The 26,946-nt window shown below is 46.1% G+C and overlaps 1 protein-coding gene across 1 annotated transcript in view; it reads right to left on the bottom strand.

Moving 5' to 3' along the window:
* Positions 1-26,574, bottom strand: part of RARRES1 (retinoic acid receptor responder 1) — a 57,560-nt gene extending 30,986 nt beyond the window's left edge. The window contains exons 1-5 of the mRNA XM_049629206.1: positions 26,106-26,574; positions 25,488-26,044; positions 8,163-8,225; positions 5,271-5,454; positions 1,095-1,231 (exon numbers count right to left, since the gene is read on the bottom strand). Coding sequence (XP_049485163.1) covers positions 1,095-1,231; positions 5,271-5,454; positions 8,163-8,225; positions 25,488-26,044; positions 26,106-26,574 — 1,410 coding nt within the window. The remainder of the gene's footprint in view (positions 1-1,094; positions 1,232-5,270; positions 5,455-8,162; positions 8,226-25,487; positions 26,045-26,105) is intronic.
* Between the last annotated feature and the right edge of the window lie 372 nt (positions 26,575-26,946).

Genomic DNA, 26,946 nt, shown 5'->3' with positions numbered 1-26,946 from the left:
CTCTATCTACACATTCTCTGTGATGTCATCCACTTTTGTGGCTTTAGATACTACACATGTGGTAGTTTAGTAGAATTTAGAATGCCCCAAATCAAGCTAATTTCTTCCCAGATCTGTTCCTCCTGCAGTCTTCCCCAGTCAGTAAATGAAGACTCTGTCCTTCCAGTTACTCAGGCCAAAGTTGTAAGACTTTTCTCATTCTCCGTGACTTTTTTCTCCGTGACTTTTCTCATTCTCAGATATACCCACATCAACAAATAGGGTTGGTCTAACTTCAAAATATATAAAGAATCCAAACACTTTTCACCACCTCCATGGCTACCACCTGGTCCAAGGCACCCCCAGACCTTGCCTAGATTTTTGCAATACTTTGCTGGTCTCCCTGACTCCACTCTTGTCTCTGTGTGGTCTGGTGTCAACATAGTAGCCACAATGATGGTATTGTAAGTCAGATCATATCACTCCTGGGCTAAAAACCTCTGAAGAGTAAAATACAAGGTCCTTCCACTGGCCTGCGAAGCCTTACAGGAGCTGGTCCTCTCCATTTGATTTCATTTCCCAGTACCCTCCCCTTGCTGACTCTGTTCCAGCCACAGTAACCTCACTGCTATTTCTCCAACCCATCAGCCACATTGATGCTTCAGTTCCCTCTGCCTGAAAAAAATCTTCCCTTGTGGAGGCTTGGCTCACTCACTTCTCCCAGGCCTCTGCCCCACTGCCACCCTGCTCAAGTTAGAGGGGCCTTATTTTAGACAATATAAGTAGTAATTCTAACAACACTTTGCATTCCCTTCTCCCTTACTTTTTTTATATAGCAATTACTACCACCTTTTGATACATATTAATTATTTATTAGTTCACCATCTTTGTCTTCTCTCACTAGAGTTTCAGTGAGGGCAGCTACACTGTGTTTTTTCTTCACTGCTATGTCCACGGTCTCTAAAACTATACCTGGCCCATTGCAGGCACAGAAATATTTATTGAATGAATGAAACTGTTGGCATAAAATTAGAAGTTCACATTAATTTAGTTTCAGAAAACTGCATTGGTTGTATCTCTTGTGACATAAAAATGACTTTCAGTTTTTTTCTTACCCATTGGTTAACGCTGCTGAGCTGTGCCATGTAGTAATGTAAAAACTGGGTTGTCTTTTCCCACATCACATAAGAGCCACCAAGAAAAGCCAAATCCCAAATGGGTCTCAGAGAGGGATCAATATGTCCATGGCTATCTGAGAGAAAGAAAATGAAAACACACTTGTGTTATGACATTTTGGGGACAAAATTTCAAATGTTTCAGTACTGAAATAGGGGCGTAACCTTAAGTCACATCCGTCATCTCTTACAGCAAGGCCTTGAGCTGGACACATGACTTGTTCTTACCTGTTTCTACATCATATGAAGATTTATGTGCTTCAATTTGTCCTACTGAGTAAAGCTACTATAAAAATCTTATTTGCTGTACTATATTAATGTACTATATTAGTACACTAGTATAGTATACTAGTACAAATGTATGATATTAATGCAAAGTAAGAGCTATAATGATACTCAAAGTTGAAGTCTTGTTAGTTGAGAAGCATCTTTAAATTAGATGGAAAAGTCTATCAATTATTTTTGCTACATTACCTTCTGTCTGGGTCTACAGTCAATGCGATGGTCTTTGCCAATCTCCAAATATCTTTATCTGATCATTGGCTTTAAAGCTAATCAATGAATTGGTAGTATTTCTGTCAGTGATTTTGAACACATGCAGAAATCAAGAGGGTTTTTCTGTGGTATTGTTTTTGGAATTGCAATCTTTTTATTTCAGCAAACACTTATAAAAACCTATTTAACTACACTGCTTGAGGTGGGGTTAGTACATTAACACATTACTTTTTGTGACTTTTAGGAACTCAAATTTTAGTAAGTGATTAATTTATGAGATAACTGTTCATGGACCAACATTTCATGAAAAATGGTGGAGATATTCTTAGCTTAAATATAAGCCCGATAATAGTATAATATGTAAGGAATAAGAACAAACTTACTAGGAAACTAATCCTTCTTGGTAAAATAATCATTAGCGTAAATTCTTCTCTGTACTGTGGAACTTGGCTGGTTTGTAATGGTAATCAATTCAAAGATCATTCACAGACTGCAGGGGTGATGGGAGGGACACGAAGATGGGTCCCTACCCTCTACTTGTCAACAGTGCAGAAACACAGCTGATACCTTCCGCAAGAGAAGGGGGATCAAAGATCTGATAGAGCACACGGAAGGGAGAGGGACCTTTGGGCTGGAGAGATTTGGGGCACACTTCACAGGGATGAGATTTGAGCTGAGCCCTGAATTCCTGTTGTGTAGGTAGGGATGGGGGGGAGACAGTGAAAGCTTCCTTCATCCAGCTCCCCATCACGTGATTCATCTTCCAGTGCCATTGTGAGTTCAACAAAACCCGTTACTAGAAAGCAAGCCGGTTACCCCAAACACTGTGAACAGCGTGGACAATTGAAAGTATAAATGCTGGCAGTGCTACTATAGAATCACTCAGGTGACAGGACTCTGGCTGGTTGTTCCCAGGTCTTCAGTCTTTTCCTTTGTAGAGTACTTGGGCTCATGTATAGGAAGTTCATAAATTCATCAGAAAAAGTGAAAACTGTACTCATAAAAAAAAAAAAACCCACAAATACCTTTTTTGGGGAAAAATAGTTTGGAGCAAGGATATCCTGAAATGGATTTAGATAGCCTCACCTAGCAACTGTAGAGCAAGCTGGACTACAAAACCCCAACGTCCTGGAGGAGTAAATGCTGAATAGAAGCTGCTGGGATTTGAACTGGTGAATCCGAGGAGATTGCCACAGTTTTGACTGACTTTTGTCTAAAACCGAGCCTCTTCCATTTTAATAGTTTTACAGACAAGCTATAAATAGTGCCATCATATGCTTCCGCTGAATTTAAAATGACAACAGAGGGGCGCCTGGGTGGCTCAGTCGGTTGAGTGTTTGACTTCAGGTCATGATCTCGCAGTTCATAGGTTCAAGCCCCATGTCGGGCTCTGTGCGGACAGCTCAGAGCCTGGAGCCTGCTTCAGATTCTGTGTCTCCCTCTCTCTCTGCCCCTCCCCCTGCTCATGCTCTGTCTCTCTGTCTCTCAAAAGTAAACATTAAAAATAATTTTAAATATGCTAACAGAACTTGTAAATTCTGTTAATAAAAAGGTGCCCTCTATTAAAAAAGTTTTTGGAGCTTCAAGCCACATTAAGTTACATTGTTACAGAATGATTCTTGTGGGCACATAGGACTTATTAACTGAACATAATGCAGTTAATCTGCACTATCATAAAGTGTCCAGGGGCGCCTGGGTGGCTCAGTTGGTTAGGCATCCGACTTTGGCTCAGGTCATGATCTCATGGTTTGTGAGTTTCAGCCCCGAGTCAGGCTTGCTGCTGCTTTAGAGCCTCTGTCCCTCTCTCTCTGCCCCTCCCCTAGCTGCGCATGTGTGCCTGCGAGTGCACTTTCTCTCCCTCACAAAAATAAATATTTCCAAAAAATAAAGTGTCCAAAAACTAGGGATCCTGTAGCAAATATTCAAAGAAAAGGTCCTATACAACTTCTAAAATTTGTGTTCTAAGGAAGATATATAAAATCTTATTTCCCCAGCCAATGCTAAAAGAGAAAAAAAATCCCTAAATAACTGTAGATTTTAAGCATTAGTCATTAGCCCATTTATTTCAGACACTACTAAATACATACAAATTCTACCACAATATAAGATTTGAATTGTTCCTCATAATTCTTTGGAACAGAATTCAAGTGGAGTTGTCAGAGAATTACTACGAGAAACATCCTAAAGCTTCTGAATTTTAGAAAGGTAAGGAGCAGTATTCTGCCTACAGGTTTGTTTGTTTTTTTTTTTTTTTTTTTTAATGTTTATTCATTTTTGAGAGACAGAGATAGAGCATGAGCAGGGGAGGGGCAGAGAGAGAAGGAGACACAGAATCTAAAGCAGGCTCCAGGCTCTGAGCTGTCAGCACAGACCCGGATGCGGGGCTCGAACCCACGGACTGTGAGATCATGACCTGCACTAAAGCCGGAAGCTCAACCAACTGAGCCACCCAGGCGCCCCTGCCTGCAGGTTTTTAAGAACACTTGGTCTCCACAAATGGACAGAGCACGGACGCACTCAAGAGTGAAGACCTCCGTTCCTTCCACGTTGACACGGGTCTGTTGTAGTTGCTGGGTAAACGAGTGAGCTGCGAGAGAGTGTGGGATGGGGGGGGGGGGGGGGGGGGCGCGGTGCTAGAGCGGTCATATGTCGAGCTCAATACCCAAGCACAAGTCCAGAGATGACTTTTGTGGTTTGGAAAATTGGATTTTCCAGTAAGTGCAGTCTCAACGGCCGCCCACATGCTCTCCTGAGCGCCAGAACAAACGAGCTGTGCTGCGCTTCAGCTGAGTCACTTCAGAGGGCAGGGCTCATTTCTTATTAAAGACGGCACCACTGCCCATTAGCTCTTGACCTATCTCCTAAAAGGAGATAAACTTGATTCCACTGCAGCCTCCGAGCAAGGCCCTGAGACAGGCTGGCTCTCCTAGCTCTGGTGTGGAAGTCTGTGATGGGCACAGTGGGGGTCTGGAATGGTGTCTAATCACTTAAAATTTCCAAAGCCGCTACCAGAAATCTTCAGAAACGTTGCCTCAGGCTCTGGGCTCAACTTGGAAAACTGCACCCCTACGTGCATATCCTATTATTACAAAGACCTCTACCTTTTCTTTGAAGACTCAGCTCTTGCCCTGACCCTTGTCTAGGATGGGAAGTGGGGAGATTAAAGGGGTACTGATAGCTCTTGAGGGCGTTACTATAGCTTCCTGGAGATAAAGAATAGGAAAAGGATACCTCTTCATTTTGTGTCAGTAACAAGGTCTACCACATTCTAAGATGAGTTCAAGTGCCACTATGGGGATAAAAATTTAAATGATCATTCTTTTTCTTTTTAATTTTTTTTTATGTTTTTATTTATTTTTGAGACAGAGAGAGACAGAGCATGAGCAGGGGAGGGGCAGAGAGAGAGGGAGACACAGAATCCGAAGCAGGCTCCAGGCTCCGAGCTGTCAGCACAGAGCCCGACGCGGGGCTCGAACTCACAGACTGTGAGATCATGACCTGAGCCGAAGCTGGATGCCCAACTGACTGAGCCACCCAGGCGCCCCATAAATAATCATTCTTTTTAAGATTTAGCAATTATATACATTCCTTAATATAGAAATTCCAGACACTGATTCATACCAGGTATGCTGACTACATCCAAGGGGGTTTTGAGTTGCTTCATGTGCTTGTAAAGCAGGTAATCCTCCTGTTGTCTTTTGTCCTTCTCAATGAGTCGTGTACAAGTCACATTAATGGCCGGTCTGGGTTTCTGATTCCTGAAAAACACTCGAGCGGAACATTTCCCCAAACGTTCCTCACCTTCCTGAAATAAAGATTTTGGAATTAAACACAATGGCTACTGATCCCTCCCCACCCACTCCAATACACAGATACATAAAAGACTGAGAAATTCCCTATATGTGGCAGGATGCATTGGCATTAATAGATGCAGGAGTCTTGGCTTTGTAGAAAGTGATTTGTGTGCTCACAACTGAATACAACAGTCCTTCACTATTTGCTCTTAAAGTGATTTCTGACAACCCCCTTATATAATCATGCTGGGCTTACTCCAAAGAAATATCATTGTTGTCTATTGAGTACTGCTTGGTTCAAACCTCAAGGATAGTGGGTACTTTATTCTCTACAGTGGACCAACAAAATGCTTAGCTGGACCTCAAGCTTGCTAACTCAAACTAAAAGATGACGCTGTCCCCACAGCCTCATACTGCTTTATGAAGTCGGTCCTCCTATTCCAATTTTACAGAGCGAGACACTGAATCTAAAGAGGAATTTACTCCATGTCTCACAGCTAGTAAACGGTAAGCCAGGAATTGAGCTCCTGTCTGATGCCAGAGCCCTGCCTCTATACTAATTCCATCTCTCTACTCCAGGATCTCATCTGAAAGGAATGTAGGCAGATGCCACCCAAATGGGACTAATTCAAGGGATGTTTTTGCATTCACATTTAAATGCAGACATCTGAGTATTCTGGGATCATCCCCACTTGGTTTCCAATCCAGAGACATCTGGATCTGGACAACTGGGTGCTGTAAGTAAACATCAAATGTAGGACTCAACTGTCAGTCCTTCTCCATCCTTACAGGTCACAGATTCCTTACCCCAACAACAAAAAAGCCAGGAACCTATTCCCAGAAAATTGCATGTATGCTCAGAGCATCAACACTGGGCCTAGAATTTGAGGAAGTTTGTGGCCACTAGTCATGGCCCCACCCAGACCCATCCATGGGCCCCTAGTTAAGAACTCCTGTTACAGAGTGCTTGGTTGAGCAGTTCACGTCTTTGTACTTTTACAGCTGTTTACACTGGATGGTCGTTTAACCTGGATGGCAACAACCAAAAAAGAAACGCCAACCAAAACTATTTTTTGGTTTCAACCAAAAAAGAAACAAAAAAGCACGAACAAATTTCAATCAAAATTGGATCTACTTAAAAAGCCCATTTCTAGCACAGTGCTAACTCAAAAAAACTGAGGTATGCTTTCCAGTGGTTGACTCCCCTCTCCCCCACCCTGAATCCCCTGAGTGCTAGTTTGAATGAGAAGGAGCTTTGGTGGTACATTAAAATCTGAATTATCGCCACAACATAGAAAAAAGGTGAAGGGGGCATCTGGAAGAGGCTTATGGAAGGCAGAAGAAGAGAGGGCTGGCACACAATCTCCTTTGATGTCTAAGCCGTTTCCAGGGAAGAGAAAAGGAACCAGTTTTGTTTTCTTTTTACTTTCCTTTTTGTCCCCTCAAAACAGCTCCACAGAATCAAAGCAAAGCACTCTCATCCTCTGAAATGGAACATTTCAATTAGCTAGCTATGCTCTTTACAGAAACCTATTGCCGGTCAAAATGATCTAGGAAATGTTTTCCCTTTAGCTTTAATCTAACACTTGCAGTTTGCAACGCTAGAATCAAAGGGGTCTTCTTTAAACTTTAAGAAAATGCTTAATTCTTAGGTGAAGTAGCAAAGTCAGAATACATTGTTATTTTGTTACAACTTGTTTCTATAGACTGGTAAGCATTCCTCCAGAAGACTCAGTCTGGGTTGCAAGGTGGGGGTCCTGCCCCCCTCATCCCCCAGGAAGGAAGCTCTGCCCCCCTGAGACACTTGAATGTGATGCCGCCTGCTCTGACTCAGCACCACACAGAGAGCATCTGGGCTGGTCTTCTCTCCACCCATGTTCCAGCTGCTGACGCCCAGTTTGGCCCAGCACATGGAAGTTCATCTGGCTCTAATTTCTGTGTGAGTCTTCTGTTTACTCCCTTCCCAAGAATGGACGGGTAAAGGAAACTTGGCAAACCTGGCCTGCTCGGTCAGGATTGTAGGGACTAATAATGCCTGTGGCATACGTTGGTACTGCTCTGTGTTTTACAGAAGACTTCTGTATGGAAGCTCCTGGGTTGGCCTCGTGCTAAATCGGCCCGCTAACAAGAAATGTCACCAGCTGACAGGAGGAAGGCAGGTTGACATTTGAGAGTGAGTCATTCTAAGCATTCAGAGGTGCTAGAAGAGACACCAAGGGGACTGTGAAATTTCCTCCCAGGGGCAAAGGAAGGAGGTGATGGTGGCTCTGTGGGCTGTTTTAAAAGTAGCCCTGCATAAGGCCATGACGTCGAAGGCCTTAAATACTGAGTTCCTGCCCAGCTCCATTCTCCAGTTCTGGAGAATAGAAAACGAAGCAGAACAAAACAAATGCAAACTTCCAGGGTCACTATATATTCAGATTTTCACCTTTTGTTTTTTAAAAAAATTTTAACATTTATTTTTGAGAGAGGGACAGAGTGAGCTGGGGGAGGGGCAGAGAGAGAGGGAGATACGGAATCCAAAGCCGGCTCCAGGCTCTGAGTTGTCAGCACAGAGCCCGACGTGGGGCTCGAACTCAGGAGCTGTGAGATCATGGCCTGAGCCAAAGTCAGATGCTCAACCGACTGAGCCACTCAGGCACCCCCAGATTTTCCCCCTTTAAAAAAATAAATCCATAGGAGTTGCTAATTGGATACTTCACCAATTATGGCAGCTTACCTCTGGGTTATAGCGATCTGTGGTAAACACCAGGTCAACCTGACATTCCTTCTTTGGATTAACCTGAAACATAGAAACCGAATCTTAGCCTGTTAGAAGTTCTGTTAACATCTTCCTATCCAAGAATCACTCTCTTGGGATACCATGGCATGCAAATGGCAGCTATAGCATTTATACTGGAATAAAATCAATGACGTTTTAGAAGGAGAGAATATCTCAAATTTTGGTCTCATCATGACACTCTGGTTGGTAGTTTGACACCTACAAAGGGGGGTTGAGAAAGGGAAACGGTTGTACTGAGGCAGCCAGGTGACTTTGTGAGAGCAGCTAGATGAGAAACAGACGCGTGCATGCGGGTTGGGGGTGAGCACCTCTCCACGGCCTTCCCTGGGCACAGGGCTGCAGCTGTGAGGCAGGCGGGGGCGGCAGGGGTGGTCAACAGGGGAGCCAGGAACAAGGGTGTACCCGGTAATAAATAAGGGGTTTTCTGATGGCGAAAAGTGAAGACAGAGAGGTGGGGCAGGAGTGGCTACTTTCTCTAAGGCGGCTGAGGAGCTGCCCTGAAGGGGGGCTCAGCTGAGCTGGAAGGGACAGCAGGGAAGCAGCCGCCCCCAGACCCAGCAGGCAGACAGGACCTGCCAGCGAGGCAGGAAGTCTGGGACAGGATGGAGTACCGACCCTGACGCTGAAGAAGTCCTCAGCTGTACGGCCTCTCCTTCCCCCAGCAGCTTTCACCAGCAAGCACACTTCTACACTTTGGGAATGCCTGGTTAGCCTTTTAGACTTGGTAATCACTTCCAATGCCTATTTTTAGAGTATACAAAGCCATATCACTGAGGCAATGTAAACGGTTTAGAAGAGCTTTATGCTATTTGCCATTAACCTTTTTTTTTTTTTTTTTTCAGAGAAAAATGATCATTCAGTACAAGGAATATTTTCTAGAGGACATTTCTGCTGCATGGAGCTGAAGTTATTTCATATAGTCTTAAGGTAGACTTTGGAAACATTGATTTCCTTTGAATCTTAGCCCAGGAACACAACAACCAAACAGGACTGTGATTTTAAATAGGCAGATATCATCCACTCCTAGTTCAGATCCTTAAAAAATTCTAGAAAGTTGGAGAATGGAGGGATAGGATTCTCTGGCAACTGTTTGTGTAAAGAATATTTAAACATGTGAAGGTATAGATGTTCCTGGGGCGGAGGGAGCCCCAAGAGCACTACACAGGGGCAGTTTTTTAGGGCTAATTTTCAACCTTGAAAAAGTTCTGGTGTAAGTTGAAATATTGATTTCAGTTTACAGAATTCATACACACAAATTTATCTTCACTCTCTTTCACTGTTTGCCGCAGACCATGCCAATCACAGGGTGGGGGTGGAGTGGGGAATGGGATACAAAGAAATACAACATCCAGTCCAGCCTTACCAGAGACCTACTTCTTGTGTGGGAACAGGCAAGTCAAGAGAGACATAGCGTGCTCATCAGTGTGGCTGACGGCTGCACAGGTGCAGGGTGCTAAGTGCGGAAGGCTTTCTATGGCGAGTAGGGCCTGAACCAGTTCTTTGAGGAAGAGGTACTGGCCAGGCAAGGATGTGGGAACAGAATATAGGGGCTGCCATTCCAGGGGAGGCAATGAAGCTAGAAAAAAGGCTGTGTGGGGAGGTTGGCACAAGGTCATGGAAAGTCTTTTTTTTTTTTTTTTTTTTTTTTGAGAGAGAGAGAGAGACCGAGAGCATGCAAGCAGAGGAGGGGCAGAGAGAGAAGGAGAGAGAGAGAATCCCAAGCAGGCTCCATGCTATCAGCACAGAGCCTGATGCAGGGCTCCAACCCATGAATCGTGAGGTCATGACCTGAGTCAAAATCCAAGAGTCGGATGCCTAGCTGATTGAGCCACCCAGGCATCCCTCACTTCTTTTTTATTTTTTTTAAATGAAGAGAATTTGGAACTTCATCCTGAACTTGGGGGTGTCCCAGTAAACATAACTACAGTAGTTAGAGTGTTGGGAAGCCTAAGATAGGGTATTAAAAGGGCTTAGTGCCTGGGTCAGGGTAAAAGTTTAGTGTATGTTCACTTATCGTTAGTAAAATCTATAGACGTGAAGGAGAGAAAAAAATCTGTGCTAGAAATGAGAGTCTGGCCACGTTCCAGGCTACGGAAGAATGTCAACACAGTCTCAAGGTTGCTTTTACTTTGGTTTACTCCTGCCTGGAGCTCCCTGTTTCCAAAACTCCAGAAGTTTGGGGTCTTTGCTGCCCAAGTTAAAGAAACACAGGGAACTGTGGGCTTGCTGCCTGTGACTCCCACACCACACCGGCACCCACAAAGAACCATTCCTCACAGAAGGCAGCACCTCTGCTTGCCAGCAGGTTCTATGCCTTGAATCATTTGTTGCACCAGCCATGGGGCCCTCTCCCCAGCTACATGGGGGACCTTTCATCTGCATAGAGGCCCCCTGAGTGCAGCCCTCCTGCACAGGAGTCAGGGACCCCCTCAGGCTGCTAGTGGGGGGATGGGTGGGATGGGCAGTGAGACAATTCATGAGAAAAGCAGGAGGAGGCAGAGTTGACAGGTACAACCTTTGGTCCCCAGGAACACGGGAGAGGAGTCCGAGGGCAGCTGAATGTTACAGAGGTAGATTCAGTGGAGGTAGAGTGGGTGAAGCCAGGGAATTGGATGTAAACCCCCAGGGGAGACATACGTGTACATAGAGAAGAATCCTGAGGACCACCAACCCTCAGATCAATAATACATTAGGGCATGCTTATTCACCATACACAAGGATTCACAAAGGTCTTTCTTATCCTTGACACAACTGTGCAGATTTTAAATAAACTACCCAAGATAGTATTTGAAAACAATTTTTTTTTTGGAAAACACATGGGGGCAAAGTGAGGTACATACTCTTTGTAGGGAAAGAAACAACTTGATTAACAAAGGCTGCAAGCTGAGTCAGAATGGAGCCTGTCCATTTGAAGAGTTATTTTCCTTGCTGATTTGATTTCCTTAGTTTGTTTTAATGAGGCACTCTTAAAAGCATCTACGTTTTGTCCAAAATAAGATTTTTATATTTTGGGTTGGACTTTATCATTTATCAAGACGCAGCGCTTTTATCTCCCAAAAAGGCCTCTCCCTCCTCCCTTGATGAGTCACGAGCTCCTCTGAGGTAGCTTTGCCGGTCCTCGTGAGATAAGGCCTATGGGCACCAGCAACAGGAGCCAGTGCCTTCTCTATCTGGGACAGTGTCTCGTGCTCCTCTGGCCTGGCTGCTGCAGGACTGTGTTTCACTCTGGCTGTATTTATTTTTTTGAGAGAGAGGGCACAAGTGAGTGAGGGGCAGAGAGAGAGAGAGAGAGAGAGAGAGAGAGAGAGAGAGAGAATTGGTGCTTACCCAAAGTGGGGCTTCTGCGTTACCTGCAGCAGGACTCAAACTCATGAACCGTGAGATCATGACCTGAGCTAAAGTCAGATGCTTAATGACTGAGCCACCCAGGTACCCTTTTATTTTTTAAAATATCTTATGTTTTAGGGGCACCTGGGTGGCTCAGTTGGTTAAGCATCCAACTTTGACTCAGGTCATGATCTCATGGCTCATGGGTTTGACCCCCATGTCGGGCTCTGTGCTGACAGCTCAGAGCCTGGAGCCTGTTTCACATTCTGTGTCTCCCTCTCTCTCTGCCCCTCCTCTGCTGGCTTTCTCTTTCTCTTTCTCTTTCTCTCTCTCTCTCGCTCTCTCTCTCAGAAATAAAAATATTAAAAAAATTTTTTTAAATGTCTTATGTTTTAAAGTAATCTCTACACCAAACATGGGGCTCGAACTCACAACCCCAAGATCAAAAGTCGCATGCTCTGACTGAGCCAGCCAGGCGTCCCTACTCTGGCTGTCTTTGATTAAAACTGTTCTGTGGTAACCTGGCCTTGGTTGTTCAACACCCAGTGCAGGATTCATAGTACTGTGCTGGGTGCTGGAACACAGGGGCAGAACAGTGGTAGCCCATGCCCTCAGGGCAATCAGTAGGGGAGAAGGACTTCAAGTGGATCACTGTAGAGCTGGTGATTTGATTACAGAGGACGGAAGAGCTGTGACAGGAGAACTGGAGGGCCGCTCCCGTCTAAGAATCAGGGAAATGAAATCTAAGCTCAACTGTGAAGATTGAGAAGGAAGGGACTTGGTGGGGTGGGGGGCGGTGCAGGCAAATCATTCCACATGGAAGGAACAGTGAGGAGGAAGGCCCTGAGGGACGGCGAGTGGGGCCAGAGGGCAGAGAGACCGGAGCTGGGACCAGGAGGGGCCGCCCTTCCTGGCAGGCTATGCTGAGGACTTCATCATAAGAGAAATGGGAAACCACGGACAGAAAGGAGAGATTTTTAAAAGATCCCTCTAGCTGTGGTGTGGAGAGTTGGTGCTGGAGTGCGGAGGTGTCCAGAGTGACTGCCGAAGGCTGGCGGAGGGGGTGGATGAAACAAGGTGGGGACAGTAGACATGGAGAGAAGTGGACAGTGGACAGAAAGGAGTGCTACACTAGAAGGTACACCATGAATGAATTCAAGGCCAGAAATAATCACTAGAATATAAGCTTCATAATAGGACAACATTATTAAACCGTCATTTAAATGATGCTTGTATTTACAGAACAACAACAGACACCCTGTTAGGTCTGTGCTGAGTACTGTTCTAAGCACTTCACATGTCTTAACTATGCTAACAGCTCTGAAGGCTGGTTCAAACTCATGAGTAATCAGAAATGCAAATTAAAGAATCAATGAGGTATCACTGTACAACTATTAGACCGACAATAAGTTAGAAAGTGGGTCAGGCTAGCTGCTGGCCAGGTTTGGGGGCTTGCCATTCGGCTGGTGGCAGAGTAGCCCGGCGCAGCCTGGCTAGGAGGCAGTCTGGCTCACTTGGCCAGATGAAGCTTCCATATACTCTACAAGCTAATACCCCACTTCTGGGTATGCATCCCAGAGAAACGGTGATACTGGTTCCAGGGGACTCAGGAGGAGGCTCCTCGAGGCACTGCTTCAAGGGGTAGGAGTTGGGAGGCGACCTGGTGTCTATCCCTGGGGGGTGGGCAGGTAAAATGGGAGTGCCCGCCACGGAGTGATGTTCAGCCGGATGGGGGGGGGGGCGGGGACAGGAAGCACACTAGCCCATACAGCAATGTACGTAGATTCTAAATGCTGTGAGTGAAAACAGAAACAAAAACATGTATGGCAGGATACCATTTGCAAATAAATTTTAAATAAAAATTTGCACCCAAACCAACAGTATCTTTTATAAGAATACTTACAAACAGATGAATATACAACCAGACTTTTTTGAGTGGATGCCCGTGGGAGGGTGGGGTGAATGGGAATGGAGATAGAAGAATAAATTCCAGAGGGGAGCCTCCACAGACCAAAGACAAAAACAGACCCTGATCTGAGGCATGATCCTCCCTCAGCTTTGTACCTGGGACCAAGAGCACATGAAATGGCTTTTAAAAAGACTGAAAGTCATTTAAAAATGTTAAGTCCAGGGGTGCCTGGGTAGCTCCGTCGGTTGAGCATCCGACTTTGGCTCAGGTCACGATCTCACGGTTCGTGGGTTCGAGCCCCACGTCAGGCTCTGTGCTGACAGCTCAGAGCCTGGAGCCTGCTTCAGTTTCTGTGTCTCCCTCTCTCCTGCCCCTCCCCCACTCACACTCTGTCTCCCTCTGTCTCAAAAATAAACAAACATTAAAAAAAATAAAAATTAAAAATGTTAAGTCGAGGGGCACCTGGGTGGCTCAGTCGGTTGAGCCTCCAACTTTGGCTCAGGTCATGATCTTGCGGTTCCTGAGTTCAAGCCCCGTGTTGGTCTCTGTGCTGACAGCTCAGAGCCTGGAGCCTGCTTTGGGTTCTGTGTCTCCCTCTCTCTCTCTCTCTGCACCTCTCCCACTCATGTTCTGTCTCTCTCATTCTCTCAAAAATAAATAAAAACATTAAAAAATAAATAAAAATGTTAAGTTCAAAGTAACACAGTATGGATATCCTCACCCCATATCTGAAACTTAGGTCTTTGTTTTTCACAGTTAGTGGGATTAGATTTGAGGAGTGTGGTAAACTCACTATACATGGTTTCAAATTTAGAAGTTCTGTTCCCGGCATGGAGCCAACCTCTTCAGGTTGGGTGGTCCTCCCTCTGCAGCTGGCACGAGGGTTGCTACAGCCACATGGTGCAAAGCTAATCCATTCATTCACAGCTATTAAAAAAAAAAAAAAAAAAAGGAAAAGGCTAAATAGACATTTTTTGAAAGAGCCCAACCTAAAACTGGGACAACAGTTCTGGCTTTTCTGAGGGAAGAAGTGTTCCTGGAATAGCAGGTCACAGTGCTCATACCCTTACGTCCCCACATTGCCCATGTGTCCAAATAGGAGACACATTAGGAAGTTTTATCTCTGTTTCTTAAAGCACAGCAAGAGGTACAACACACTACTCTAATATTTTCTGGAATATTCTTTCTTTCATGAAAAGTCAGCAAACAAAGCAAACGACCATGTGACTGTATAACCTGAATGAATTAGCAGCTCTTTGCTACAGATTTCTTTTTAATTATGTATAAAGGAGGATTTATGGGCTATAGCCTGGAACAAAATGCTTTATAATCAGGGACGACTAATGACATGGATTATATCTAATCTGGTGTGTGTGTGCATGTGTGTATTTTCTAGGTTTCTTGGTTTTGTCCCCTCTGGCCATGAGGAAAGGCAGCCACCTCCCATATGCACTTTCCACATGCTGAGCCTCACAAGGGCTCTTTAGGGGAATGATTAGCACTTTGACTTTGGGCTTCCCTTTCAGTAGGGAGGGAAACAGGCTGCTTTTAAAGTCCTGCTTGAGAAAGCGTACAAAGGAAAGTATGCAAAGGATGACTGAACTCAGCACACTAGGCTTTTGGGGGCAGGGTAAGAGAAATGCTCCTCGAATCCTTACCCAATCAGTATCAAGTACTCGCATGTGAAGCACCCTGCTAAGCCACCAGGAAAGGACAATGATAAAGCTATAATACATACAATGAGCTCTCACTACATGCTTCTTGTGGTTCTACACAGTGCCTTGTATGATCACATCACAAGAGCCCTTTGGGGTAGATACTACCGTTGCCCGTTTTAAAGATATAGAAATGGAGTCAACCACCCAAAGTCACAGAGCTAGTAAGTAATAAAGCCTGGCTCCTGATTGCTGCTTTTCCCTTATATGGCTCGGAGGTTGTACTAACAGAACCAGCATCCTCCAAGAGAGGGTGGAAAGAAAGCTCTGTAATGTGTGCATGGGGTGGGGGGAGGGGAGGGGGCAGGAGGAGGGTGACTGACTGGTTCCCACAGACAAGACCACCAAGCCTGGAAGGGAGACAGCCAGACCCGGCATGTGTATCAGTTTTCCAGGGCTGCTGTAACAAAGAACCACAAATTGGGTACCTTAACAGAAACTGATCCTCTCACAGTTCTGAAGGCTAGAAGTCCCAAATCAAACTGTTGTCAGGGCCATGCTCCCTTGGAGACACTGGGTGGAATCCCTCCATGCCTCTCCCCAGCTGGCTTCTGGTGGTAGCCGTCAATCCCCAACATCCCTTGGCTGCAGCGGCAACATTTCAGTCTCTGCTCTGTCTTTAAATGACATTTTCCCCTCTGTGTCTTCATGTGGTCATCTTCTATGGACATCAATCATCAGATGTAGAGCCCACGCTAATCTGGCATGGCCTCATCTTAACCCGACTGCATCTGCAGAGCCTCTATTTCCAGGGAGGGTCATGATCACAGGTAGGCGGATTAGGACTTCAATATATTTTTTTTTTGAGGACACCACAACCCACAACAGCATGGAAGTGAAGATGATCTGAGATTTTGCAAGCAGCCCTGGATACACTGTGGCAGGTAAGGTATAAAGGGGTGCACGAGCCAGTGCAGGTGGGGAATTCTCCAGGGAGGAGAGAGACCGAGAGAAAGGGAGCAGGCACCCAGTACAAGGAAGGGAGTGTGAGCCCTGGCATGGAGGTGAGCAGCCAGGTTGGGAAATTGGCAAGTTCATTGAGGGATATACTTGGGAGTCAAGGTTAAGAGGGTAGATTGGGGCCAGCTTAGAGAAGGCCTCTTATGGAGACTTTGTTCTGGATTGATGGCTCTAAAACAAGCTGCAACAGAGACTCTTAGAAGGCCTGCTAAAGCACAGCATGCTGGGCCTCACCTCCAGAATTCTGATTCAGCAAACGTGGGATGGGCCCTGAGAATCTGCACATTAATGAGTTCCAGGGGATTCTGCTGCTGCTGCTCTGGGGATGACCATTTCAGGCCTTCTCTCTAGGCGCAGAGTGAAATCACTGGGGCTCTGAGGGAGGGGTAGAAGTGACAAGTACCTCTCCATGTGACAGTCACTAGAATACAGCCGAATGGGGAACTGAGAACAGGACAATTCTGAGGGCCAGAGGCTATCATGAGGACCAAATGCAACGGAGGAATGTGAACTCAAGGTTTGGTTGATGTAGTGCTTCTGGCAATTAGGTCATGGGGCCTTATCCAAAGGATAAGGATACAAAAGTGCTGATTTGAAGGGATACATGACCCCCCATGTTTATAGCAGCACTATCAACAATAGCAAAGTTATGGAAAGAGCCCAAATGTCCATCAACTGACGAATGAATAAACAAGATGTGGTATGTGTGTGTGTATGTGTGTGTGTATATACACACACACATACACACACACACACACACACACAGAATGGAATATTACTTGGAATATTACTCAGCCATCAAAAAGAATGAAATCTTGCCATTTGCAACAATGTGGATGGAACTATATAGGGCATTATGGTAAGCAAAAGCAGTCAGAGGAAGACAAATATATGATTTCACACAAATGAAACTTAAGAAACACAAGAGATGAACATAGGGGAAGGGAAGGAAAAATAAGATAAAAACAGAGAAGGAGGAAAACTATAAGAGACTCTTAAATATAGAGAACAAACAGGGTTGCTAGAAGGTGGGGAGTGGGGATGGGTTAAATGGGTGATGGGCATTAAGGAGGACACTTGTTGGGATGAGTAATGGGTGTTATATGTAAGTAATAAATCACTAAATTCTACTCCTGAAACCATCAGTATACTATATGTTAACTAACTTGGATTTAAATAAATAAATTTTAAAAAATACTCTAGGGAAAAAAAAAAAAGTGAAGATGGTGGGTCTAGCCCCTGTTTCAGGGAGTGTAATCGGTAAGCTCTATGACAACACAGGATGTGCTCTATTGCAAGCAGGAGCATTCTAAGAAGGCACTCTGGACAGAAATAGTTCCAATTAACAAAACGTTGAAGAAAGTTCATTCCCTGCCTCCTATTACATGGAGAGCTACTTTGACACGTAAAGACATTTACATACGCATCAAGAAGTTAAAACTATCCATTCTAATACTCTACGAAGTCATGGCTTATTTTCAGTAAAAAAGCTGCTTAATATAAAACACAAAGGTTTGTTTTCATGTCAATGGATCAAATATTTTTCTTCCAGCGTGTATCTGGACTATCTTTATATTAGATACTACCCCATGTTTGTTTGTTTAAAGTCAAGTCACTGAAATATTGATGTGGATATTAGAAATAAACCTGAGGAACTTAATGAGGGATAGAGAATATTTATTTATTCCATTTTAGAAACCTAAGACTGCCTTTAAACTCACTCAAAACTTGGAGCCAAGTAAAGAGCAGGGATGGCATCCCCAAGAAGCTTTGCTGTCACCTGCCATGGGGAGGCCATGAAAATGCTGGGACTCTGGGGGTTTTTAAAGACACGATTCTGCCAAAAGCTAATCCTTAGAAAACAAAACCCTGTGCTTTGGAGAAACGCTGTCCTTGTTTTTCCTCTCTTTGCAGTTAGTTGTTAACCACAGTCCCTTCATGTGGCTTTAGAGGCAGTGGTGACAACTTTAAGTGTCATGCTTTCAGGTCAAGGGAGTGGGTGGTGGGGATGCCTCTAGCTGTCAACCAGTTCCCAGGTGATTCTAATATCCCCTCCCACACACACTGGGCCTTGCTGGCCTGAAAGACTCCACTTCTAAATGTCCCCTCCATCCTTCACATTTGGTAAGAAAATATAAATGCCATGCCATTTCAGTAAAAGCAAACGTCTTCATTTTGTAAGGTTAGTTTTATGAGTCAGGCTTAGTTGGAGACAAGCAAACAAATCATTTGTGGATAAAAATTGCTGTGTTCTTATGTTCTGGACAGAAAGAGCTTCAGTGTATTACATTATACTCTGGAATTATTGCACTTTCTGTCTCTTAGGCAATGCCAGATAAAGCAAATAGTCTATGGAGCAAAAGTCAGTGACCTTCAGATCACGCCCCATCCCATGGGGTCCAAGGAGACCTTTGCACGTGGACGCTTTGCTTTATTAGGTTAAGTAGCAGTGGATAGAAAGACACAGAATGCTGTTTAGCCAACTCTGGTTACAAGTTCTTGACCCTACTAAAGAAGTTAAAGTGGAAATGGCCAGAGACAGTGTTACCCTTGGTTTCCCCTCTAGCTCAGGGTGTGGCTAATTAGAAAAGGTGGTTGTAAGAGGGATACTAAGTGTTGGGTCCCCCTCATTCCTCTAGAAGGGCTGGAGTAGGTCAGGGCCTGGCCTAGCTTGTGTTCCAGAGGGCCAGTGGTCCCATCACCCTTCCAGTTACCTTTAATTTCATTGAACAAATACATAATAATTTGTCTCTTAAAGGACCCTCTGTCAGAAGAATGGAGGAAACAGAGGTTGTCTTCCATATTATAGAAACAGACATACTCCTGTTGAGGACCGAGAACAAAGCTGCCTACGGTCAAGTACCAAGACTGTGTGTAAAGGGCAGACAGGTTTGGAGGCGAGGAGATCACCAAGGCTGCAGAGATCAGCCAGACAAGAGGTGTGAGCAAGAGCTGCCATTTCTTGGGGACAGTCCCATGTCCAGAAGTGTGGTAAGTACTTGCATGAGCCCACAGCTACCCCAGAAACAGGGTGAGGTAGGCCAAATAATGGCCCCCAAAGATGCCCACCTCCTAATTCCTGGAACCTGTAAATATACTACTTAACATAGCAAAGGGACTTCACCAACCTGAGGCTTGAGGATCCTCCAGTTAAGGATCTTAAGACGGGCAGACATCCTGGATTATCCAGGTGGAATATTTGCAAGAGTTATTAGAAGCAGACAGGAATGAGGCACCTGTGTCTTCCTCTCTCTCTGACCCTCCTCTGCTCACGTTCTGTCTCTCTCTCTATCAAAAATAAACATTAAGAAAATGAAAAGAAGCAGATGGTAGTGTTGTATTCAGGAGATGCTTTGCTGCTGGCTTGGAAGATAGGAGCATGAGCCAAGAAACTGGACAAGGCAAGGACACAGATTCTCCCCTAGAGTCTCCAGAAGGAATGCAGCCCTTCCAACACCTTGATCTAGCCCAGGGAGACTCACTTGGACTTCTGACCCCCAGAATTGTAAGAAAATAAACGTGTGGAGTTTTTTAACCTACAAAGTTTGTGGTTGTTACAGCAATGAAACTAGTTATAGATGTTAGGGATTCTTTTTAAGATTTTTTTTAATGTTTATTTTTGAGAGAGAGAGCGAGCGAGTGAGCAGGGAAGGGGCCGAAAGAGAGGGAGACACAGAATCCAAAGCAGGCTCCAGGCTCTGAGCTGTGAGCACAGAGCCCGACGCGGGGCTCAAACGCATGAACTGGGAGATCAAGACCTGGGCCAAAGTCTGACGCTTAACTGACTGAGCCACCCACTAATATTAGTGATTCTTTATGTGTTCTGCATGGGCAGGTCCTTTTGTGACCATCGTGGTTTTACATACCCCTTGCACACAGTTACAAGACCCCTTGATAACTTGACTTTACTGGTTAGAAACATCCTGAATAACCAAAAGAAGTCACTTAGATTGCAGACTTGCTATGGCTACTGTTCTCAACCACTCCTGTGGGACCAGCTCTGTAAAAACTCCTTCAATTGAGGCACCACTGCAAAGGCAACTAAATGCCAAGGGTGCATGTGAGAGGATAAATCTCTGGGGTGACTCATTGTCCATACACTGAGATCAAAGGTCAGGTTGGATTTGGGACATTGTGTGTGTGTGCGTGTGTGTGTGTGTGTGTGTATTTAACATTCTGTGCCTCATTAATCAGTCATTTTAGTGTTGAGAATTTATATTCTATCTCCAGCAGAACAGCCTCGGCTGTTCAAGGAAGGATGTGCAACCAAGCCAGACTCCTGGTGGTTAGGTTCATGACCCACCGCCAGTGATCTTTAAATGGGGCCGCTGCTCATAATCTGTGATCACACACATCCCTGGCTATGACACCACATGTGGCAAGACAAGTGGAAAGTGTTGTGGGATGGTAAAAAAATGTTTATGGTTCAAAAACAATTCATTACAAGCTGGTCAAAAGCATTCCTACTTACTAGCTCATCTGGGTGCAGTTGGCTTGGGTGAGTGGGGCTAAGTGCCAAAGAGGCCAAGGCCTAAGTTTATCATCTGGGCCAGATGGCCTTTCCCATCCCATGCTAAACCCAGACTCTGCAGTCAGAGCCTGCAGACCAGATGGGTGCTGTAATGAGAGGATAGGTGGAGACCTTGGGTGCACCTGTGCCTTTTCAGCACAAGGGATGCCTGGGAAAGAAGTTGAGAGTGTATCTCTGTTTTGTGGTCTCAGGGTCATTATGTTTCATTTCCCAGAGCAGGGTGAGGGCACTGAGGAACACTATGCTCATCTTGCAAATCCCACTCGGGTTCTTTCGTGATGGCTGTAAAAGCAGTTAGGAGACTTCCTTAAGTGAAAGTATAGATTGGAAAGTGATAAAGGAAGGCTTTTCTTAGTAGAGCAAGTGCTCTCCTAAATGCCTGTGGCTCAGCAGACAGGCTCTGTGGGTGGGTACCCACAGTAGCCTAGCCTGTCTGTCCCACTGGTGGCCCGAGACTTACCCAAAGTCCATTGTTTTGCTCCCAAACTTGCTCCTGCCAGGTGTGCCTATTATCTAATTGCAAATTAACTGTCAGGTAAACTGGTGAAGTGTGGGTGTGAAATAGAAGTGTCATGTCCACAAAATCCAAGGTAAATTTGTAGAAGGAATTGATGAAGTCTCTAAAACTCTTGCTGTTGAATTGGGTGTGGGTGAGTCAAGACTGAGCAAGAAAGAAGAAAAAAGGGTAAAAGTAGAGGATTATGTGCTGTATCCTTTGCAAGTGCTCCCCTGCACTGTAAGTAAACCAAAATGAAAGACATGGATGATCCATAACGGCTGAGTTTTCTTGCTACAGAAACTGCAAGGGGTGACAGTTAAAAGGCCCTTGCCCTGTACCAAAAAATAGGTGATTCATTTATATTTATTGATTTTAATTTAAATAGAAACATTTGGGCCTAACATATGGGCCCAAATTTTAATTTAAATAGAAACATATGGGCCTAACCTCCCTCCCCTAAACAAATGAACCAAGAAATGTAAGAGGGCATTCACCCTAAGTGACCAATCCTCAAACAATGGCTGATTCCTGAATGGGTGCCTTTCTCATGAAGTATGTGCACACAAAGATCTTTAAATGTCAGGGAAGGGCTGGCTGGCCTCTCATCAACTGCTAGGGGAAGTGGTCTCAGTACTTGCTGAGACTTGTCTCACTGTAAGGGGCAACCTCTTAAGGGGAGGGAGGAGTCAGGAGTGGGGCTGATCCAGGATATCCTGGTTATCAACCCCAAACTCTCCCACCACTCTGCACTGTGGGTAATGAGGCTGTGCTACATGGTATCAGAAAAACGGAAGTTCCCTTGGTGGTGGAGGGTAGTGTAAAGCCAGAAAAGAGATGCCACCAGGTAGGGCAGTGAGGGAACACAAGCTGTGGTGTGTGGTCTCTCCCTACAATTAGTAAACAAAACAGAATGGCTCTTTCAGCAGCTAGCATTGATTTCGTTTCAAAACTTGGCTACATTTCCTACCACAGCTATCACTGCATTTCACCACGAGAGGGCAACAGTGTTTCTAAAATGAGGGATTTTTGCAGAACTAAGAAATCACTTAGAATCCAGGAAATTTCCAGGCTAGAAGAGATCTTAAAAATCATTTGGTTTACTGGCTTTCAAAATCTTCTTAGCTGAAACCAAAATCAAGAATCTCATTCTCCATAATCACCTAGTTCATACATGTATATTTGAAACACATCTTAGATACTATTTACTCTTACTTTTGCAACACACTCCAGTAGTTTGTATTCTAAACAATTTTGTTAAAACATCTACAACCTACTAAACTGATTTCTTAACCCACTATGGGGGCCATTATTTTGAAAACTCCTGACTTGGTCCCTGCTTCTCATCTTACAAAGGGGTGCAGGGACCTCATGGGTGGAGAGGGCTCCCTACTGGCTACACTTCTCACACATACCCAGCCACCTGCTCACCCTGGGCTCAGTCATGGATGAGGGACATTGTGTAGCAAGTGAGCACTCACTCTGGAAATGCACTGATTGAATCAAGAATGCAGACCCGTTTTGGGGATCTACTATTTTTTACTTCTTGTCCATACTATGACTGTTCTTGTAATTAAAGCAGAAATTCCTTAAGCCACTATGCTGAAAGTTCCATGCAGGTGGTGTCTGTGCTCCTTATTCAGGTAGCTGAGACACTGCTTCAAAACTGAGTGAATCTCAAAGAGGGTTTCCCCGATGATCCCAGCCCAATCTGAATTGGGGCCATAATGTGTAGCCCAGTGTCTGGCGCATAGTAAGTGCTCAACAAATAACTCATAGATAAATGGATCACCCTCAGACAGTATAATGGTAACTCACATTTTTATATTTTACCACTGGTACTTGTATCATCTTATAGAAAGAACTCTTAAAAATTGCCTAGCATGGTCGGCAGAACATGGATTATTTCCACTCCAAATGAGGGTATAACCAGAGAAGACATGATCTTTCTTCTCTAGGTTGTGTGGCTCACTGGAGGTAAAACAGGGGCTAGAATACGGGTTCCCTACAACACCACACCAACTGGTCACCCACATTCTGGAAAGGCAGCCCATGGCAGCTCCCCAGTAGAAACAGCACACACACTCAAGCCGCCCCGTGCTCTGCTTCTGCTACCCCGCAGGATTCTGGCAGGCCACTGCCACAAATTTAAGACACACTTTGCCCCTGGCTGCCTTGATCACCCTTGAAGTGGGGGGGGGTCTGTCTTCACTTAGTGGTGATGTTTCGAGGTGGCAGAGGAATGGAGGGAAAATTTCACCAAATTGCTGGGAAAAACTGAAAACACTTTAGCCTCTGGAAATTCTTGGCCCTGAAAGTCACTGAGCTCGCTTTCCTGGCTCCTTGATTTAAAAACACTGGGGCGCCTGGGTGGCTCAGTCGGTTAAGCAGCTGACTTCGGCTCAGGTCATGATCTCACGGTCCGTGAGTTCAAGCCCCGCGTCGGGCTCTGTGCTGACAGCTCGGAGCCTGGAGCCTGTTTCAGATTCTGTGTCTCCCTCTCTCTGACCCTCCCCCATTCATGCTCTGTCTCTCTCTGTCTCAAAAATAAATAAACGTTAAAAAAAAAAAAATTTAAAAACACTTATGGGGCTCCTGGGTGGCTCAGTCGGTTAAGCATCAGATAGGCTCAGGTCATGAACTGGTGGTTCGTGAGTTCGAGCCCTGCATTAGGCTCTGTGCTGACAACTCAGAGCCTGGAGCCTCCTTTGGGTTGATTCTGTGTCTCCCTCTCTGTTCCTCCCCCACTTGCATTCTTTCTCTCTTTCAAAAATAAAGATTAAAAAAATTTTTTTAAACATGTATAACCATTTTCAGAAGAAATGTAAAGGTAAACCAAATAACAATAGGAAGTTATCCTTTCTTAGGGTCAATGCCCTGGATTCCCCTACTTATTAACTCTTCCTCCCCCATCTCATGCATATCTGCCTCTAATGTGTTGATTTACTCCCCCACCGGTTTTTTGTTTGCTTGTTTTCGTCAAAAAGAGAATCTCCTTAAAATTCAGGAACGTTATACTATTACGGATGAAAAACACTGAGTTCTTTGTGGAAGAGAAGAGGAATTTTTACTTAACTCACTTGTGTTTTGAGAGCTTAGTTTGATTATTTTGTGAAAGATGCCAAGTATTTAATCTTTCTTTCAAGGGGATGACTAAATGCATAAAAAAACAAAGTGTTATTATTTAGCTTTTATGGTTTTGGAAGGAAGAAAATAATTCCTGAATTTGAAAACCGAGCTTGGTTTTCTGTAAGGAACCCTCCTCAATGAAAACCAGGGAGCAAATCTTCAGGGACACTCTTTTTGGGCTCTGGGAGGTGGCTACTTGGATAGAAAGTTCTCAAGCTCTGTTTCTGCACTTCTCTGTTGGACTAGTAAAACTGAACAACTTTCTCCCTGAGCCAGTAAGGATTGTCAAAACAGGTGAGGAGAGTAGGTTGCCTTTTTCTAGGAAAAATTTTATTTCAGCGGTCAATAAATTTAACAACCTCAGGTACAAGATTAAGTCTTTGACGAACCAAGGCTGAGTTTCCAAAATGTCCTCTCCACCTCTGTATCTGACACCAAGTCTAGAGCAATCTAGAACAAAAATCCTACTGCCACTCTTCAGAACTTACAGGAACTCCCGGGTGGCTCAGTCGGTTAAGTCGTTAAGGGTCATGCTCTTGGTTTCAGCTCAGGTCATGATCTCATGGTTCCTACAGCCAGAGCCTGGAAATTAGCAACCAAATAACGAGCTGCCAAATTCTCATTCATTGCATTCACAGGGAAAACAGCTCTGGTCCACTCACTCCCCTTAAGCAGACGCCAGTATTACCAAGGTTTCTGCCCAGGCCAACGCGTAAATTCCAACCACATTATCCTGAAGCCCTTGCAGGGTCGCCTGCAATTAAAAGGCACTCCGTCCACAGTCCGCAGGGGAACTGGCATAGTTTTTGGAAATCCCGCCCAGGACTTCTGCTGGGGCCATGGTGGGCCGCGCAGCGACCACCCCCTTCACAACCACCTCTGGGTACTCCCAGACAAGATCCAGCCTTGCCTTTGGGGCCTGTTCTTCAGTTTCCCCATGCACCTCTTTCCCAGGAATGGGAGCTGCCCTGTAAAAAAAAATCTATGGTCTCATAAATGCCGAAAGGGCCACCCAGCTTTCTGCGAACTGCGCACAACCACGGACCACTCCACGGCCTGAACACTTCGCGGCCGCCGATCTCCCCCAACGCCATACTCCTCACAGACCCACTCTCGGATCCGCCGCTGGGCGGGCAGGCGCGCACACAAGTGTCACAGCCCCCACGGTGCGCCGCCGCGTGGCGCCCGCACTCACCCTGGCGCGGCCCTCCAGCACGTCGGCCAGCACGCGCAGGGTGCTGGGCGAGCCCGCGCGGAAGTTGACGAAGTGCAGCGCCGCGCGCGCCGCCTGCTCCAGGAGTCCGCGCGGGAGCTCCGGGTCCCAGCGCCGAAGGGAGTCTTCGGGCTCCCCGGCCCCCGCGGGTGCCGCCGCCACCCCTTGCAGGGCGAGCGACAGCAGCAGCGCGAGCGGCAGAACCACGGCGCGCGGGCGCCCGGTCCCAGAGGCGGGCGGCGGTTGCAGGCGGGGCGGCATGGACGCGGGCGGGCGCGGCGTTCGACGGACAGGCTCCAAGTGAGCTGCGCCGGCGCTCGAGGAAATAAGGCCGCGGCGGGCCACTCCCCTCCGCCCTCCGGGCGGCCCGCTGCCCGGAGCCCGGGTCCGTGCCCGGCCGCGCCCTCTCGGCGCTGCTTCCAGCCCCTGGGCCCCTCCGCCCCGCCCCACTCCCACTCCGCCCGGGCCCCAGCTTCCCGGCTCGATGCCGGGACGCGGCGGCGCCTCCGCGACGCGGGGCCGGGGATGTCCAGCCCCGGCTGCGCTGGCAGGGGATGAGGGGGGCAATGGAGACTCCTTCCCCGACGGAGCACGACTTGCCCGCCGCCACCCTGCGCCGCGCCCCCAGCCCAGTCCGTGAGCCGGTTTCTCTCCTCTGCAGTTGCTGCGATTTCGAAACCCTTCGGATTTTAGAGAGAACCTGCTTCAGTTCTCCAAGGCTTGGAACTTCGGTTTCGCACACAGTGAAATTGGGGACCGTGGAGAGAAGTGGGAGAGACGCAGCCAGCATTGATGGGGGTCCCTGTGGCACAGTGACATTGGAACTGGGACAGGTCTTCAGAAAGCTGGGGCTGGAGAGGAGGCTGTAAGTGGTCAGCAGGACCTTCACCCCCTGGTCATTGCGGGGGTGGGGGTGGTTCAGGTGAAGACTCAGGCCCCTATTTGGTGAGGTCTTGGAGGGAAGCTGCTCCTCTAGAGAGCGAGCTGTCCCCTTGCTGCGCCTTCGAGAGGAAACCTGTAGCCCCAGAAGGTGCTGGTGCCATCTTGCCACCCTCAGGAAAGTAGGCATCAGGGTGAAGACAACTGGGGCGGGGGGGGGAGGCAGGAATGAGGCATGGAAAGAAATCAAGTCCTTGGAGATGATTTCAGGGTGAAATGAAGTCCTGCTGACTCAAGACCCACCTGAAGCCTGCCCTAGCTCTAGACTTTAGAGTTTTAAGAACCAATAAACCAAATGTATTATTTAAGCCAACTTGAGCATGATTTTGTTGTAACAGTTGAAGAATTCCTAATTTTTCTGCTAAGGCGGATACTACTAGCAGGAACCAAAGTTATAAGGCTGCCGTGTGTGTGTGTGTGCGTGTGTGTGTGTGTGTGTGTAAGGGGTCTGCTTGTGCCAGCACTGGAGGACAGTCTGGGACTACCTCAGCTACTCCCTACC

This window comes from Panthera uncia, chromosome C2 (assembly GCF_023721935.1).
Source record: "Panthera uncia isolate 11264 chromosome C2, Puncia_PCG_1.0, whole genome shotgun sequence".
Taxonomy (NCBI): domain Eukaryota; kingdom Metazoa; phylum Chordata; class Mammalia; order Carnivora; family Felidae; genus Panthera; species Panthera uncia.
Note: the sequence above shows the minus strand (reverse complement) of the source record. Positions and strands in the feature narration are given on the sequence as shown.